The sequence below is a fragment of the Diadema antillarum genome, unplaced genomic scaffold (assembly GCF_040938485.1).
Source record: "Diadema antillarum isolate AM-2024a unplaced genomic scaffold, OU_Dant_1.0 scf00000012, whole genome shotgun sequence".
NCBI classification, from domain to species: Eukaryota; Metazoa; Echinodermata; class Echinoidea; order Diadematoida; family Diadematidae; genus Diadema; species Diadema antillarum.
Genome location: NW_027270901.1, coordinates 290,657 through 307,551, shown reverse-complemented (window position 1 = coordinate 307,551; position 16,895 = coordinate 290,657). Strand labels below are relative to the sequence as shown.

At 38.5% G+C, this 16,895-nt stretch overlaps 1 protein-coding gene across 2 annotated transcripts in view; it reads right to left on the bottom strand.

Moving 5' to 3' along the window:
- LOC139720994 (calbindin-32-like) overlaps nt 1-16,895 on the bottom strand; it is a 169,760-nt gene that overhangs the window by 127,605 nt on the left and 25,260 nt on the right. For both annotated transcript variants that reach the window (XM_071632326.1, XM_071632333.1), the window contains exon 2: nt 6,093-6,166. In XM_071632326.1, coding sequence (XP_071488427.1) covers nt 6,093-6,166 — 74 coding nt within the window. The remainder of the gene's footprint in view (nt 1-6,092; nt 6,167-16,895) is intronic.

Genomic DNA, 16,895 nt, shown 5'->3' with positions numbered 1-16,895 from the left:
TAACATTATGATCAAGCATATAGGTCAACACTTTTCTGAAGGTTTTGTCAATCTTGTATCCGAAGCATGACGTGGAGAAAAGTTTCTACCTCTGAACACAGCACCAGTGATAAAATCGTAGACAGAAAAGCTGAATTCTTATGATTGACTGTTAAGTAATGACGGATTGCATACCAACAATACCACCAACCGCTCGCTATGAGGTCCGTACATTGCAGTAGGTCTACATCAGAATCAATTATGCCCTGTAATGTAATATCTACACTTCGTTTAGTTTATATGAATTCAATACAATCAGGATCATGTCATACTAGAAAACAATTTCGTCATCATGATATATCTCTTATGACAATTTGTTTCTCGACAGGTTCAATATGCCCCTGGAAGAGATGGATGATAAAAGTCCTTTTTATTATGAGAATTAGATCTATTTTCGTGCACAGGAGTGTAGCACCAGTATCTTACATATTCACTGCGGGACTCCTGTTTTTGCTTTGTTTGGTTCTCGTGGAGGAGTGGAGTGGAGAGCTGTTTTCAGAAAAAAAAAGTTTTTATTTTAAAATTTCATATCATATCTAATCTAAATCTGATGTGTACCTTTAATGCTTAAATGTTTGTCCGCGTATGATGTTGATAGAGGCAAAGTTACGCGGGTAGAGTGGCACACGTGACACCTTCCGACCAATGAGAGATTGCCTGTTGTTAGGTTTCTCTCCCTAATATGTGCATTTGCCAGTCTCCGTCCTTTACAATGTACATTTATTCAACAGCGCAAATATTTGCGCACTCAATCATAAAATGGGATGCCATTAATGGCGGGAATTCTCTCTATGCTCTTTGTTCTCAGAGTAGATTTGTCAGACTGCAATTCAACCAGGCTTCAGATTCCCACCTCATTGATCACTTGTAATGAATACGGCATTAAAAAAAAAAGCTTTCCATCATTATGTTGTATGGGAAGCCGAGTGATGAAATTCTTTCATTATGTCGTGGGTTGATACCTTTACATTAACCTAAATGAGATCCCAAATAAAATGCATGTGCCATCTACATTCAATTCTTTTGAATTTGAAAGATTAAACAGTTTGTTTTGTGCAAAGGACAATCAAATATTATTACGTTTCTTATCATTGTTCACAAATAACGATGATTAGATGTTGGTTCTTAAACGAAACTTTATTATCATTTTTTTTTTGTTCTTCAGACTTTCCTCACAAGCCCATACTCGTTTTAGTGGTCTTGATCGAGGAGTGTTTACATTTCATATTAATGTCTATACATTTTTTTTTCTTGAGTGCCATGACTGCTAGCTGCTTGACAAAGATCCATTGGATGATTTCAGTTGTTTTGACAGTATAACCATGGACTCTCATGGTCAGATTTTATATCGCTGCCACGAGGATTCGATAACCCTGTTGGACCTATTTCAATACAGATGAAGAATTATTGCAGTCGCCTCATCACTGTCAGATGTGAATAATTTTCTGAAATGAAATCTACCGTCCACATTTGAAAATCGATATTTAATTTTAGCAATATACATATTTCGTTAATTCATTCTAGCACACACTAGAATGACAGGTAATGGCGATAACTGTTTCTAATGGAGCTACTGAAAAAATACAAGCATGAGAGACTGAAATACCTGCTGCTAGGATATCGACAACAATTTTCCGTTGAAGTGTTCGTTTTTGTTTTCTTTTTCTATGATTTTCATATTATCTCATTACATCAGGAATTACCTTACATCGATATTTTAAGACAAATGGAAATATGAGCTGATGTCACTCAGAAGATTCAACCATGGCAATTACACATTGAATAGCCTTTTAGCCACTGCCGTAACGTTTGTAGAAAGCACGGACATAATATTGCGCTGACGGGGTGGGGGTCAGAGTGTTTGCCCCAGCAGACTATGTAGTTGAAGTCTCTGATTTGCTAACGCCCTTTTCCATTCCTTTCATCCACCTACATGATTACAGGATTTCTTTAGCCGCTATATCTCCATCGTATTTTCACCCTTGTCTCCTTTTCTTCTCTATTTGTTCTCCGTTTGTGAATTCCCTCTCATGATAAATCTTTCAAGTCCTTCCTTCCGTCCTTGTTTAATAGCTAAAGTTTTGAGCGGGGCAGCAAAAAGGGACACGCGAGATATACTATTTTCTGCTCATGCGCACTTTGGGGACGATGAGCAGTTGAAAACTTGATGTTTTCACCTCACGGAGTCGCGACAAATGCGGACAGGTTAACTGCAGGCAATTTGGAGTGTCGCAACGTTCTCGAACTTGTCAGTTTGACTGGTGATGGCAATCGTGAAACTCATTTTGGTTTTGAGAGCGTCCATGATGATGAAGAATGGTGTTTGGCTGATGACACATCAAATGATAAAAGAACTTGCTGTAAAAGATCTTAAACGGAATTTTGTGGGCTGAGTTTACCTGCAGTCACGAATACTTAGTATTGTGTGCATGAGTCTAATCGGAGGAAAGTTCTAAGATTTGTATATAAATTAGGAGCACTGAATTTTAAAACATAGGAACACTGGTGACAAAAATAGCAATAACAATAGTAATACTATGATAATAACAAAAGTTATTAAACAATAGTTGTAGCAATCGCAATTGTAATCATATTGATAACCATAATTAAAGTGAAATAATATTAATCACATGATGATAAAACACAAACTACATTTCCAAGGAGGACATCGAAGCTGGTATTATTCTTCCAGAGACCCCTGCCATTATTATCACCTCAGGAAAAGCTTAACACCCATTTCAAAACCTTCAACATCGGGAACATTATGAGTAAAACATTCATTCATCGAGTAATGAGTAGAGATCGAATTCAGAGATTTATATTATTTTGTATAGATTCCAGAGCCGTACATCAATACTGCGCAAGAGCGTCTCGGCAAAATAAACGTCCTGCCAATGGACCCTTTCCTTACCCTTCATCCTTGCCTTACTTTACGCCCAGATGAACGGCGACCCAGAACACGCCTCACGCCTTCTTATCCATCAAAGGCGCATCGAAGGGGTAACACGTGGTGGTGTCCACACCTGAGCATAATATTTTTGTGCCCCTCGAGGCTCCCCACCTATAATTCGCCCATGCCCATTGCTTGGCTAACGCATCCCGGCGGACCGTCATTTCACGCGCAAATGACAGAAATCGAAGCGTCATCGTATCATTCATGCATTAAGAATGAATCATGGCGAGAATGTGAGGTTGAGGCACACAACTGGGTCTCAAATTAGGGTCCAGGGAAGGGAGGGACCAGGAAGGAATAAGATTTCTCCTGCTCTCCAACCTCCTTGTCACCGTCATCATTTTTGTATCATCATCATAATTCTCTCTCTCTCTCTCTTTCTTTCTCTCTTATTTTCTTCTTTCACTTTCTTTTTTTTTCCCCTCTTTCTATATTTGACGATATTTCCCAATCAATTTGGGGCATGCGTATCTACATACAGAAAATGGTATTAACTTTGTGGAAAAAGAAAACTAGACCGAGCGATTCAACAAAATATTTAGGTGATGTCAAAAGCAAGGAAAGAACGAAGAATTATACAGTTCGTGTATCAATCCAACAGAGAATCATAACAAATTTTAAATGGATATCCTGTTTTCGACTCTGGGCATTTTTCCCATTCCGAGGCACGTAGTTCTTCCCTCAAGTAATATAGATATATATTTGGTGTTTTTCTCCTTGTCTTTAAGAATTCGGTGCACACCAACGCCCCGACGTTTCAACCATTTTTCAGACCAGGATTTTTTTTATATTCCTTCTGGGTAATGTAATAGATATCGAACGCTGAATTTAATGGCTGAGTGTCTATACATGTCTACTTGTCACAATATGCATGTCCAGCGATAGGGATATCGTCAGGGACAGATATGCTGTAAGTGGCACACGGAACCTTGAATGAAACTTGGTCGTTCCACTGAAGGAGGAATAGCCCGATTTCAGGACGTGGGTCGCATCCTCTTACACTTTAAGACAGTCGTGTCAAAAGAGGGTGGGGGTATAGTGCATGAGTAGCGGGAGTCAAGTGTAAGCTGTGTGTGTCTGTCGTCTTTGGCAAGCACATTCACTCGTCGCGTATACTACTGTGACAACAGCTAAAGGTTACATGCATGAATAACGAAAGCATCGCAGGACTCGCATGACACATTTTGCTCTCCCCTCTATAGGGCTAACACCTAGGCCCCCAAGGATCACGTGCACACTCGGTGGAGTGCCACAGAACATGCGAGAACTTCGATGGCTCAAATAGAGGGGAAAGGAAAAATAGAAAATGAAAATAAAAGGAGAAGAAAGAAGAAGAAATCAAAAGAAGGAGAAGAAGAAAGAAGACGAGAGTAAAGGAAGATGAAGAAGGAAGGGGAAGGAAAAACAAAGAAGAACGAAGAAATTAGAATGAAAAGGAGGAGAAGAAGATGATGATGAAGAAGAAGAAAAAGAAAGGGTATAAAAGACACACCTTGTATTAAAAAAAATACACACTCAACTATAGTATCACAACAGACATTTACTTCTTGAGATTGTATGACAGAAATGGTCACACATCTTGAAGCACAATGAATTGGCATCGTCTATTCAGGTTAAGTTTAACATCAATGGCAGGTCGGAATGAATCATTATTACTTCAAGGATTTTCGTCAAAATGTCGACCAGACTTTTCATAATGGTATGTTTTGTCTATTCTTTTTTTTTATATCCCTGTCTCAATTCCAACAAACCCCTTAATAAACATGCTCTACTTTGCTAATGAACAAATAGTAATGACAAAAATCTCATTTTGACAACAAAATACAATTCGTTTTGGATTCTTAATCTCTCATATTCCAAAAGTTGTATTGATATTGTTGTTGTTGTTGGTGGTGGTGGTGGTGGTTTTGTGATGAATCTGATCCATATCAAACAACATAAAAAAGACTTCTTAAAGACCTCACATCCAACTGGACCCCATGGAAGACCAGCTTAACGTAGCTGAATATGGGCTATCCAGCCATCTTCTCAGATGGAAATGAACAAACAAACGAGCAAAGACTCATGCATGTAAAAGAAAAAGGGTATTAACATAATTATATAGTATTAACATAGAACCCAGAGTATTTAGGATGAAAGTAAAGCCTTTCTCATACAGTGAACGAGTTGGTCAAGAGGTGACCATCGAAAGAAATGGTGGTGATCATCATTTCCGATGTGTTCAAATCTTCAATTTTCCTCTTCTCTCGTAGAGACCTTGCCAGGAGGTATGAAACGCTATAGTGCATTATAAATTATTAGCCAGACCTTTCAAACGAATGACGAAGAGCATTGGAAGCTGTGCTGTGAAAAAAAATGAAATAAAAATAAACAAAGCAATTTATCCGGAAGCATAACTGCATGAGACTCTTTTGGTCGTTTACCGTTTTGTCATCGTCGATTTCAATGTACAGAACATTCGAATTTATGCATTCATTCTCCTTTTGATTTCTTGCGCTGACATTTACCTCAACATTCTCGCTATTAACAAAGAACGTAGGAAGCTACATAAGCCGTGGTATAAATAGACATGTCAGAATCGTTCAGCCCTGTATGATTTTTAATTCATTGCACTTTTCGCGTTCCGTACGTTCGACACGAAAAAGGCGTCTGCTTGAGGCCCCTGACACCTCAAGCGTTCGCGACGGTAAATAGCCTCCGAGTCAGCAAACACGAGTTTCCCCCAGTAGACGTCGTGCTGTATCAACCGTTCTGACTGTGTAACAAACAGCGGAGAAGGCGCAAAATCGATTCCCAAAAGTAAAGAAGGGGAAAATTATAACTTTTTCCCACCTCCTTTGGATTTCTCTCGCGAACCACCTTACATGCAGGTATAGACTGTCTGTCAAAGTTACGCCACAACTTAAAGTTTTATACATGTACTATGTTGTTATACAAACATCACACTACCAGACAAGCACACACACATAAACACGAACAAACACACACACAAACGCACGCACGTACGCAAGCACACACTGATATACACATACTATATGACGTGCAGACAAACATGTCACGTTTGTGCCATTACGAAGAGTGTACTAGACTTGGAACTAACCTGAGCGTCGATCTTTGTTCCGAGGAGTTCTTTGAAGAAGTTGGTCAGCTCTTTTCCCTCGATGTATCCATTGCCTGGAAAGAACAAGGCAAAAAAACAAAAATGTATACATATAACGTATGCCATGCAGCTGATTTTGATTTCAAGTATAAATCCATTGATTCATTAATTCATTCGTTCATTCATTCATTCATTCATTCATACATTTATTCATTTATTCATTTTTCCGTTTCCAGCAGAACATGTGAATACATTTTTTTACAGAAGATATACATGCATATATAGATGTATATTGACATTACAAACATATGATGAGTGAAATTTATGGATATACCATTGATAAGATAAAGAAAAACATTCTATATAGAATATTACAAGTCATTTCATCGTAGGTATTCTTCCGAAATAATATGATCGCATTGTCAATGGACATACTGTACCCCATGTAAGTCAGGTGTAAGTGGTTAGATAGTGGGTGACTAAGAGATAATCATAAGATAGGAGACAATAAAAGATAGGAGACAATAAAATAATTCTGAATGACATCAGGGGCCCGTTTCATTAAGATTGATCTTTTACGATTGATGAAATAAAAAAGTCCCGTTTGATCTACTATTTAACCTGTGCTGTAAATCAAGCCTAAGTATCTTTCAATTCAATTCAATTCAATGTTTTATTTCATTTTTCGACAAAAAAGATATGAAAATCACTTTATGAAACAGACTTAGATCAACATTGATCTTTACTTTCGATTCACTTAGTTACGCTTGATGTAGTGAGCTATCAACAAGATCAGTTGTAACACTTTATGAAACAGAACCACGGTGTGGTTGGTAGAAAGATTTCTTTCAGACCATGTAGGTCGGATGAGTCTAGGCTTCAGTTTTAAGGTAGAATTTTTTTTCTGTGTTAAAGTGTTTATTTTTGGTGATAGCAATAAGGATGAGAGAGAGAGAGAGATAGATAGAGAGTTGAAAAGAAGGAGGAAGAAAGTATATGGAATGAAGAATTCGTTTCAGACGAATGTCAAAGCAAATCAGCGGAAAAAAAAACACACAACTGAAGTGAAAGGACACAATTAGCATAAATAATAAACACATTATGTAAGAGGGTAGATAAAGTGACACAAGTACAGTGTTGCGTCTAAAGAGTTTGAGTGTACAATTCTTCGTGCTATCGATTAGGAAAGAATACACAACATTCGGCGTTTAGCTGAAGAAAAATAATTTGTTTATTTGGTTGTGAGAGGTAATGATATCTCATCTCTCCCTCTCTCTCTTTCTCTCTCTCTCTGTCTCTCTCTCTCTCTCTCTCTCTCTCTCTCTCTCTCTCAACACAGTAATCAAAACCAATTTTGCTTTTACAATATTGCGAGAAAACGCTCACCAGGAACACGTGTGTCTAAACTATTAAACTCCTAAACTACAATATTGTTGAGAAATTACGCTATAAATTATTTTTGCTTGTGGATAACCTTAATATTTCTCTTTTCCCTCGTGTTTTCCTCTTTTCTACGGTGGCCTTCCTTTTCTCCATGATACCAATACGAACTTTTACCCTTAAATCCGCGAACATTAAGTTCCGATAGCATAATCAATAATGGTTTGGCATCTCATGATAAAAGTAACAAGAAACACATGTGAAAACTTGAGCAAAGAAAATTCCCATTTTCTTTGCTCATTTTATTTTATTTTTTTTCATTTATGAATTACATACAGTTCTGGTCAGTTTCCCTTTGTTTGCGTTTGTATAAAACACATGTATTAGATCGTTCACGCAGATGAGCAACCTCTCATTGTGTAAAATTAAACGGAGAAGAAGACTGCATGAAACACATGCACCTTTGGAGAGCGGGAATAGCCCTATATATAGTGAACTGAGATTGTCATATCATAGGACGATGGGGGTCCCCTTTGCAAAGTGCACAGACATTTGGGACTAGGTTTAATATCATCTTATCTGGAGACGATCGTCAGTCGTAATCAAAATGGCGGGGGAGAAATATCTGCAATGTAATAACTGAAGAAAGGAAATGACGACTGAAATAAAAGAGAGTCGAAAAATATCCGTCAGAACCATTTAGCGTATGTGATTGCCTCGAATATTTGCGACTTATCGAAATATTCTTAGATTGAAACCTTAATGGAAACTTTGAACATGTTGAAGTGGAACATTTAATTATGTTGCAGGCAATGGGACATTGGTGGTTAGAGGACAACATCTCTCGTTTCTTTGGATTGGAGCCATTCCCCACCCCCCCCCTCCACCCAACCCCACCCCATCCCACCCTCCACCCACGCGCATCTCTCTCTCTCTCTCTCTTCCAACCTTTTCGTTCTTTTATTCAAGGCAAGAGAATTTGACACCTCAGAGAGAAAAAAAAAGAGAATACCTTATACAGTTTCAGGGAAACCGAGGTGAAAAAAAAAACAACAACTAGTGTACAAACTGATGTCATCCCATAATTTTTCATAAACTTTGGAGTCCCCCCCCCCCCACACTCCACCCCTTTCTTAGCAGCATGAGAGTTTAAAGAGTGATCAATACGGCCAAAATGTCTCAAGTTGACCGCACAGAGTATTTAGTAAGGTAGTCTGAGCGCAATGGAAGTCATTATCTCATATTTCCTAAATCGTGATCTTATGAAATGACCCACAATAAAACCTGATGACTGAGTATTTCGGGTAATTGCACTTCTGAAAATGTTGCTACGATCTACGATTATGGCAACTTTGAACTAATACACAACTGTACAATATAAAGCTGTGCAAAGAAAATAATCCGCATGTTTTCTTCTTTTGTTTTGTTTATTTTACTTAAATCATTGCTGACAAAATCATTATCAGCAAAGCTTGAAAAGTTTTATCGATTCTGACTCTCCTCCAGAGATAATGCCTGTGTCTTACTGGGTCTAGTTTATTATGACTTCATCGCATCACGTCATTATTGTCTTTCATATTAGCATTTAGTCCGGATTTCTCGCTCTCATCTCATCCAGCTAATGGTTGGACAAAATAACAATTTTGCCCATCACCAAAATCTGTCTCTCTCTCTGTCTATATGCATGTCTCCCCCTCCCCTCTCTGTTTCCTCCACCCACCCACCCCCCTCCCGCCATCTCTCCCTCTCTCCTATTTCTCCCTCCTTCTCCCTCGCTGTCATTTCTGTTTTGCATCAAAGCGTCGCAATATTCTCCTAATGCCATAATGGACTTCTAAAGTGACGCTGAGTACGGGATGATTTCAGCCTCGACACGGGGTTGGTTCATAATCATTCACATTACAAAAAAATGAACGAGAGAGAGAGAAGGACTACTAAGTAAAGAATAAAAGAAAAATCAAAATATCAAAACATTCAATCGAGTCCTTCCTCCATTATTAGAAAAAAGACAAGCAGCTTAACTTAATGTTTCTCCATATCTGCCCTTCTCCATTTTGAAAGCTCTTCCAAGTAGATTGGTTATATAATGTTCATGATCTTCCTTTGTATGGTATTTTCCCCAAGCATAGCGTAATATGTGTACTGTACTACTGGTGACCGTTAGATAATTAGTTAATGGCTGACAAATACCATGGTCAAGAACACACGGAACTGAACAAAACGGAATGGGGAAAAATACGCCGGTCAAAACTACATCAATACATTGATAGAGAGCATTGTCGTTCAGGTTCTACAGAGGTTCAGCTGGAAATTGAAATTGGAGTCTTCATGTGATCACAATACTTGAACGCGTCCATTTTCTCTTCCGGGTAAGAATTGCGAAGTTTTTTCCCTTTCAGATGGCAAGTGGTGAAGGAAAAGGACACAAGAAGAGAAAATGGAGGAAGAGATAGGATAGGATAGATAGATAGATAGATAGATAGAGAGGGAGAGGGAGATAGATAAAGTGGAGAATGTTTATAGCTGACCCATTACCACCACAAGGTGATCAGTCGACCCAATTGTGTTGCCTCTGCCAGGTTCTTAAACTTTCACTTGCCTTCACTTCTTCTGTATTGTGGAACGACACTTGTTGAGGTAATCGGAAGGGACATTTAAAGTGTACAGGAAAAGAGATTTCATTGCCAGTTCGAGTTCGAGCACCCCTTTATTAAAACCCATAGAACACCCCCACTGGATGCAGTCTATCTACTCTTGATATGAACTCACTGGACTGAACGCCCGTTTCCCCTGCCTCATGCCCCTATTCCAGATCATTCGCACAGTGAACATTGTCTAAATCGCCCGTAATCAGACCTCTAGATTTTCATATGGACCGATCTGCGGGACAGATTTATCATAATCAGCTGGCTCTGCTACCGTATTGTGGTTGGTGAGGTTGAATTATAATGTTCCTGTCACGTGACTGCCAGCGGGCTAGACATGAATCCATAATCGTTCTCTCGCCCGTATAACCGACGAGGGGTATGCTCAAGAAAATTATGCATGCACACATATTGATGAGAGCGATATCAGCGGTATAGAACCGTCGCTTCTAGCCTCGTGCTGCAACCCCACCCCTATACCACTCCTACCTTATACTCTCTCTCTCTCTCTTTTTAATGTTAATACTGATGTTGAAATTTGAAGCACAGATAGCTTCATACATAGATTTCGTGGATTTATGTGTTGCGCTGGTGATTTTTGTGCGCACTTGTGACAAAACAAACAATAGGTGTGGATACACATGAACAGATGACCAAAAACACTATATAGGGTAGTCACTATTTATCTTACATGAGGCATACGAGTTTTTCTGAAACTCAGACACCAAGTACTTACCTTTTTATATGCCTGTCGGGGCACACACACACACACACACACACACACACAAACACTCCCATACACAAACACGCAATAGTGACAACAGAAATGGAAATTGTTTAAACTGATATTTGTTGAATTGAGAATATTGTGCTTGTATCCAACCCAATATATTTTCACATTGTATAGGGCCGGTATATATATTAACAGACATAATGTTACATGTGTACACTCTAATCATGAATGAGTTTATTCCTATGTACGTTACACTGCAAAAAGTCCGGTGTTTAATAGTGAACACCGAGCTGGTGTTAAATTTTCGGTGCTCATTTATGGTGTTAAATTAACACCTACGGGTGTCATTTCCAAATTTTAAACTGTTTTTTGAAGAGTTTCTTAGTAACTGCACTTCTTGTTGATTTTTAATTTAAACAAGACGATCAAGAATTTTACATTGAAATACTAGATTTTTGAAAAAATGTGAAAATAAATTTACACCAAAGTAACACCAGCTGGTGTGGTCCCTTATTGAAGCTGGACGGGTGTTAAACCATTGATATTAACACCAGCAAATATCAAATCAACACCATGTGGTGTCATTTTTGAATTAACACCAGTGCAGTGTCAAAATAACACCAGGTACAGTGTCAAATTAACACCACGTAGTGTCAGGTGAACACTTGTCAACACCATCACAGTGCATTTTTAACACCTGTGGGTGTGGTCCTTTATTGAAGTTTGATCGGTGTTAGATTTAACACCCGTGGTGTTAAATCTAACACCGACGTTTTTACAGTGTATGTGCTATAAATGGGACTACCTGCAAAGTTTCATGAAACGCACGATCACTGCATAATGTATGCGGCTATCGTTGCTATTACAGATCTGACGAAAGGCCGAGGATAGGAAGCTTATTAAAGGGGCTTATGCATTACAGTGACATCTACTGGTGTCCATATAATATATATATATGTATATATATATGAATATATATATATATATGTGTGTGTGCGTGTGTGTGTGTGTGTGTGTGTGCGCGCGTGTGTGTGTGTGTGCGCGCGCGTGTGTGTGTGTGTGTATGTATGTGTGTGTGTGTGTGTGTGTGTGTGTGTGGCTTGTACATTCGCATTAGCAGAGCAAATAATTTCCCCAGCAGACTAGAAATCAAACAGCTGTTGGATACATTCATGTCAAAACATTTTCCCGACTATTAATCAAGGCATTTTACGTCGATTGAAGATGAAGCCGAAAGAATCTGAAAATTGGAGGAAAACACATTGCACGAGGATATTCTACAGCTACCTATTTCAGTTTTCTGAGTAGCAGTATAATCAAATATGACTAAGTCTCGCTGCTTACAAAATAAAACAAAAAATGTATGGTTAATTGAGAAAAGCACTGAAGGTTGCCTTTGTGCCTAAACAAAGTATCCAAAGATTCGGAAAATGAGTTTCTTTATAAAAGCTTTTCCTTTCAAAGTTCCATTACAATATAATATCTCCCCAAACCCTTCTCCACGAGCCCTCTCGTCTGCCCCATCCCCCGAAACCAGCCCCATGGCCCATCCACTTATCTTCCCGCCAAAAGGATGGATTATTTCTTTTGGCGCAAATCTCATTTTTCGTCACATCTTCCACCACGTGATCATGATCCACGGGGGGGACCCACCAGACAAGGGGGCAGTGTGATGTGCCGAGCCGTTGTCCTTGAAATGATCTGCACCAAAGGATTATCATGCATGCTGGTGTGCGTGTGATGTGAGTCGGCGGAAGGGAAAATCTGATATTTTGTTTTTGTTCTTCTTGTTGTTCCTGCTATCATTGCAGTGTGTGTGTGCCAGCTTTTTAGGACATTTTTACATTTTCGTTTTATCCAGCAATGAGACATCATCTAGGTCGATTTCGTTTCTCGAGACAAAGGAAGTCAGGGATTCTTCTTCTTCTTCTGATTGAGTCTGCCTCCTTCAATAGACTGAAGATTCTTGCAGACTGATTCATTGATAAGTGATAAAGTCTTTATCATCGGAGCATTTTATTGCGATAATCAACGTTTTCGAACCACAATATCATATCCATGAAATCATATTGTGCATGCTAAATATTTTGATGATAAATTACCAATACAATATATCTCAATAGATACATGCAACACAATATGGAATGGCCAGTGGATTTTTGGAGATTGGAACACTCACTCAATTACCGTGATAACTTAAATGTTGCAGCGCAAATTTGAAATTTCATTCAATTCGATTCTTTTTTTTAATCAGTCCTCCAGACGACATGATATAAACTTGGATATGCTGATAATTTCTTCCTTTTTCTGACGTTGAATTTGTAAAGAATAAAACTCACAAAGGCTTTTCTTTCAAAATATCATCTAGATTTCGCACGAATAAAATAATTATTTTTTACAAACATGGGGAACGCCTTGAAAATTACATAATGATGTTTGTAAATTGCAAAATATAAATCATAAGCATTCAAATATACATTCTATACCACTTTAACACTGGCTCGCCTGTGTCATTTAGGTTTATCTAATTTGCACAAAATAAATATGGCTTAAGTGGCCGATATTTTCTGCAAATCTCAGATTGTCTATGTACGCATTTGGTCATATAAGTTGTGCGTCATCATGTAATGAGAGGCAATGAAAGACAAATCCACGTAAAGCAGACTGTGGCAATATCGCCTTCATAGTTTTCTAGTTTTTAATTTCTTGCTAATCATTTTCCTTCTGATGAAGTAGGACAAATTATATATAAATTTAACGCTAGGCATCTGACAAATTCATATCTGTCAAAAACTAAAATATTATTTTCCCGAAATTGTACAGCTTTCATGATGACGCATCACACCACTAAGCAGTAATTGTGATAGTGGCATGAAAAATGGGCAGTGATTTATACTCGACGTGGATTTGCTTTGCCGACGGTAGGACGGATTTCTTGATGTAGGGCCAATACCTACATTTTATGCATGCGACATGTGATGCAAATCTTAGTAGCGGTACTTCATGACCGATGTGCTCACACACACCACCCCAATAGGGGTGCCTTATTTTCATTGCCCCTGTTCAATTATTCATTCTCTATTGGAGGAACGGACGAAAAGCACTTGACATCGCACTGGTAGAGATAGCGCGTGTGGTTGCAATCAACTAATTCTTTCCCATAACTGAAAGAGTGGATTGACCGCTGTCTGTAATATGCAGTGACACGGTATCATTGATTAACTCCCTTTTCTCCCTCCCTCTCTCTCTCTCTCTCTCTCTCTCTTCTATTTCAATCTACCTATATCCATCTGTATCTACGTCAAAGTTACTCTCATCCTAGCAGATTACCTTTTTCATGGTAATTGTATTTGCGATCTACACGCATACTACACACAGAGACAAAGACATGTACATATACATCCATGCACGTATTATGTATATACATGTATACATATTATGTATGTATGTATACACAGTTATAGACATAGGTGTATAGCGTGCATTCATAGGACTATGTAAATGGGTGATTACTAGTGTACAGTTTGCACGACTTTGTAACTGCATTGGTAACAAGAGACACTCATGTGCGTTGTATCTGTGTGTGTGTGTGTGTGTGTGTACACGTATATATTTCATGTAATGGCGCACAGTCGTGTTCATAATTGTTAATTCGTATAATGAATATATGTATAGATATACGCCTAGAGTATTTAACACCAGGGGCCGGAAAAAAAGGGGTGGTGTCAAGGGTAGTGCTTGCCGTTAGGTCAAGAGTTAATGACACCCCCATCCCCATCCCCTCCCCCCCCCCCCACTAACACACACACACACCCTTGGAAAGTCATGGGTTTGTTGTGACTTTTTTGTTGATTTCACTCATTTTGAAGAGCTAAAAATGGGCGTGGGCTGTATCGTGTGATATGTGTAAAATGTATTTATGTCATGTTCTAAATTTTTCATTCTTATCATTACTGCATATATGCCTATTAGTCTTATATCTTTATGTCTGTCTACCTACCCACTCTCTCTCTCTCTCTCTCTCCTTGTAATGTAGGTTGTAAATCAACTCAATCAATGGAGTAAATCGCCCTTCTGACCGCACAGACGAGAATCGGATCTCCTGGCCACGGCTAATTGAGTTCGAATCGATGGGCGGCGCCTCCCCGCGCACCAATAACCACGTGACCGAGCCACACTCCATCCCCGCCGAATCGCATTGCAACAGAACACTGTGGTGTTGTGGATGACGTTCTATCACTCCCCTAAAACAAGAGGCCATAGATTCGAAACTTGCCAAGTGCTTATGTGCTCGGACAATATATTTCTTACCCACTTTGACCTTCATGGCCGCCGAGGTGTACGATATAAAATGGGTGTTGATATTGGTAACAACGGCAAGACCTTTCGTCAGTGAAGACATGCATGGAAAAAGCTACCTTGAGTTAATAAGATCATACTGTTAGCACTACTCCTGTATTATTCATACAGGGAGAAATATACGACCATTATACATCATGGCGTTTAATAAGCCTAGATTAGACGCTTGTCCCCAGGTGTTTCTAGTAATTACTCAATTCAAGATCCATTGAGAGTATAACTCGGAAATGGATGAGAGTAATATTGCGACCGGAATCATCATTAATCGCAGTTAGGCCTATATCCCTTATTACAGGAGATTTAAGTGTTATTTATCTCTATTCTCATGTAGATTATCATATCGGTCGTGCCGGTAAGTTAGAAATGGAAAGGAAATACTTTTGTGATTGATTACATCTGGTTTTCAACAATTTTTAAGGTGTCGAAGTGATATGATGAATGCCCTGTTTTCCTTGGAGGTCGACATGGACGTTTTCATTCTACAACCATCAGCAATGTAGAAAGGGAAAACACTGATGCGGAGGTTGGGAAGGTTTCCTGTATATCAGTTGCCCGGTAAATTTAGATCGAATAGATGGATGGAGCTGTTGCCGCGTAAAAGTTGTCCGTTCCATCGAGATACCCAATCAAGCATTTGAGTCCCACAAGGATTCACACTGTCTGAACTGACAGGGATGAATTATGACTGCATGCAAATGAGAAAACACGAGGGATGCTTGGCTATAGTTCGTTGTAGGTGAATTCTTTGATTGGTTCACAATGTCAACATCCCCATTTCCATTGTTGGAGAACCATGTGCAAGGTGGTGAAATAAACCACACATAATGGTATATTTATCTTCACTTTTGGTTCTGTGCTGTATTTGCCTTGAAGATGTACGATGTAAGCTAAGTGGGATGATGCTTGCAAAATGTTGTTTGGGAGTAGCCTTATTATCATAATCTCATTCTCATTCATTCCACTAGGTCCCAGTTTGCATTATGTGTTCTTGGACGTCTTTTTTTTTCCAGACGTGTGCTGAACTTGAATAAATGTTTTATTTACATCTTCAACAATGCATTACACAAATCACGTGATAGTGCTGATGTTTTACAATTGAAATATTATAAATCCATAATAAAGTTTTTTGTTTATACATTCATCATCATCATCATCTCTCTCTCTCTTCATTCTTTAGGTAACAAAACATAATAGAGAACAATTACTTTCGCAGTGTCAACTTCTACGATTGCTTTTAACAATACCGTATAAACTTTCAACAACAAAAAAGAATCTGCTTCCTGCATGGGTTTTGATTTAACAGCCAATAATACACTAGGCACCAAATGACACCACCACCAACAACAACAATAATGATAATGATATGATAATAATAATGATAATGATAATGATAATAATGATAATAATAATAATAATATAATATAATGATAACAACAACAAAATCAAATAAGTGATGACGTCTTCCAAATCTGACGACAGCATTCACATCTTTAAAAGAAAAATAAATACAATTTGTTCTCGTGGGGGGGGGGGTTAAAGGTAACTCCTCTTTTGAATTGTATTTACATTCATTTCGAAGACCCAAATAATCAAGATAGTTGTAAGGGTTTTTTTTCTGTAAAATGATCATTCTACGTGCGCATAAAAAAAACAACCTACAACATCAGAATATTTGCTTTCCCATAT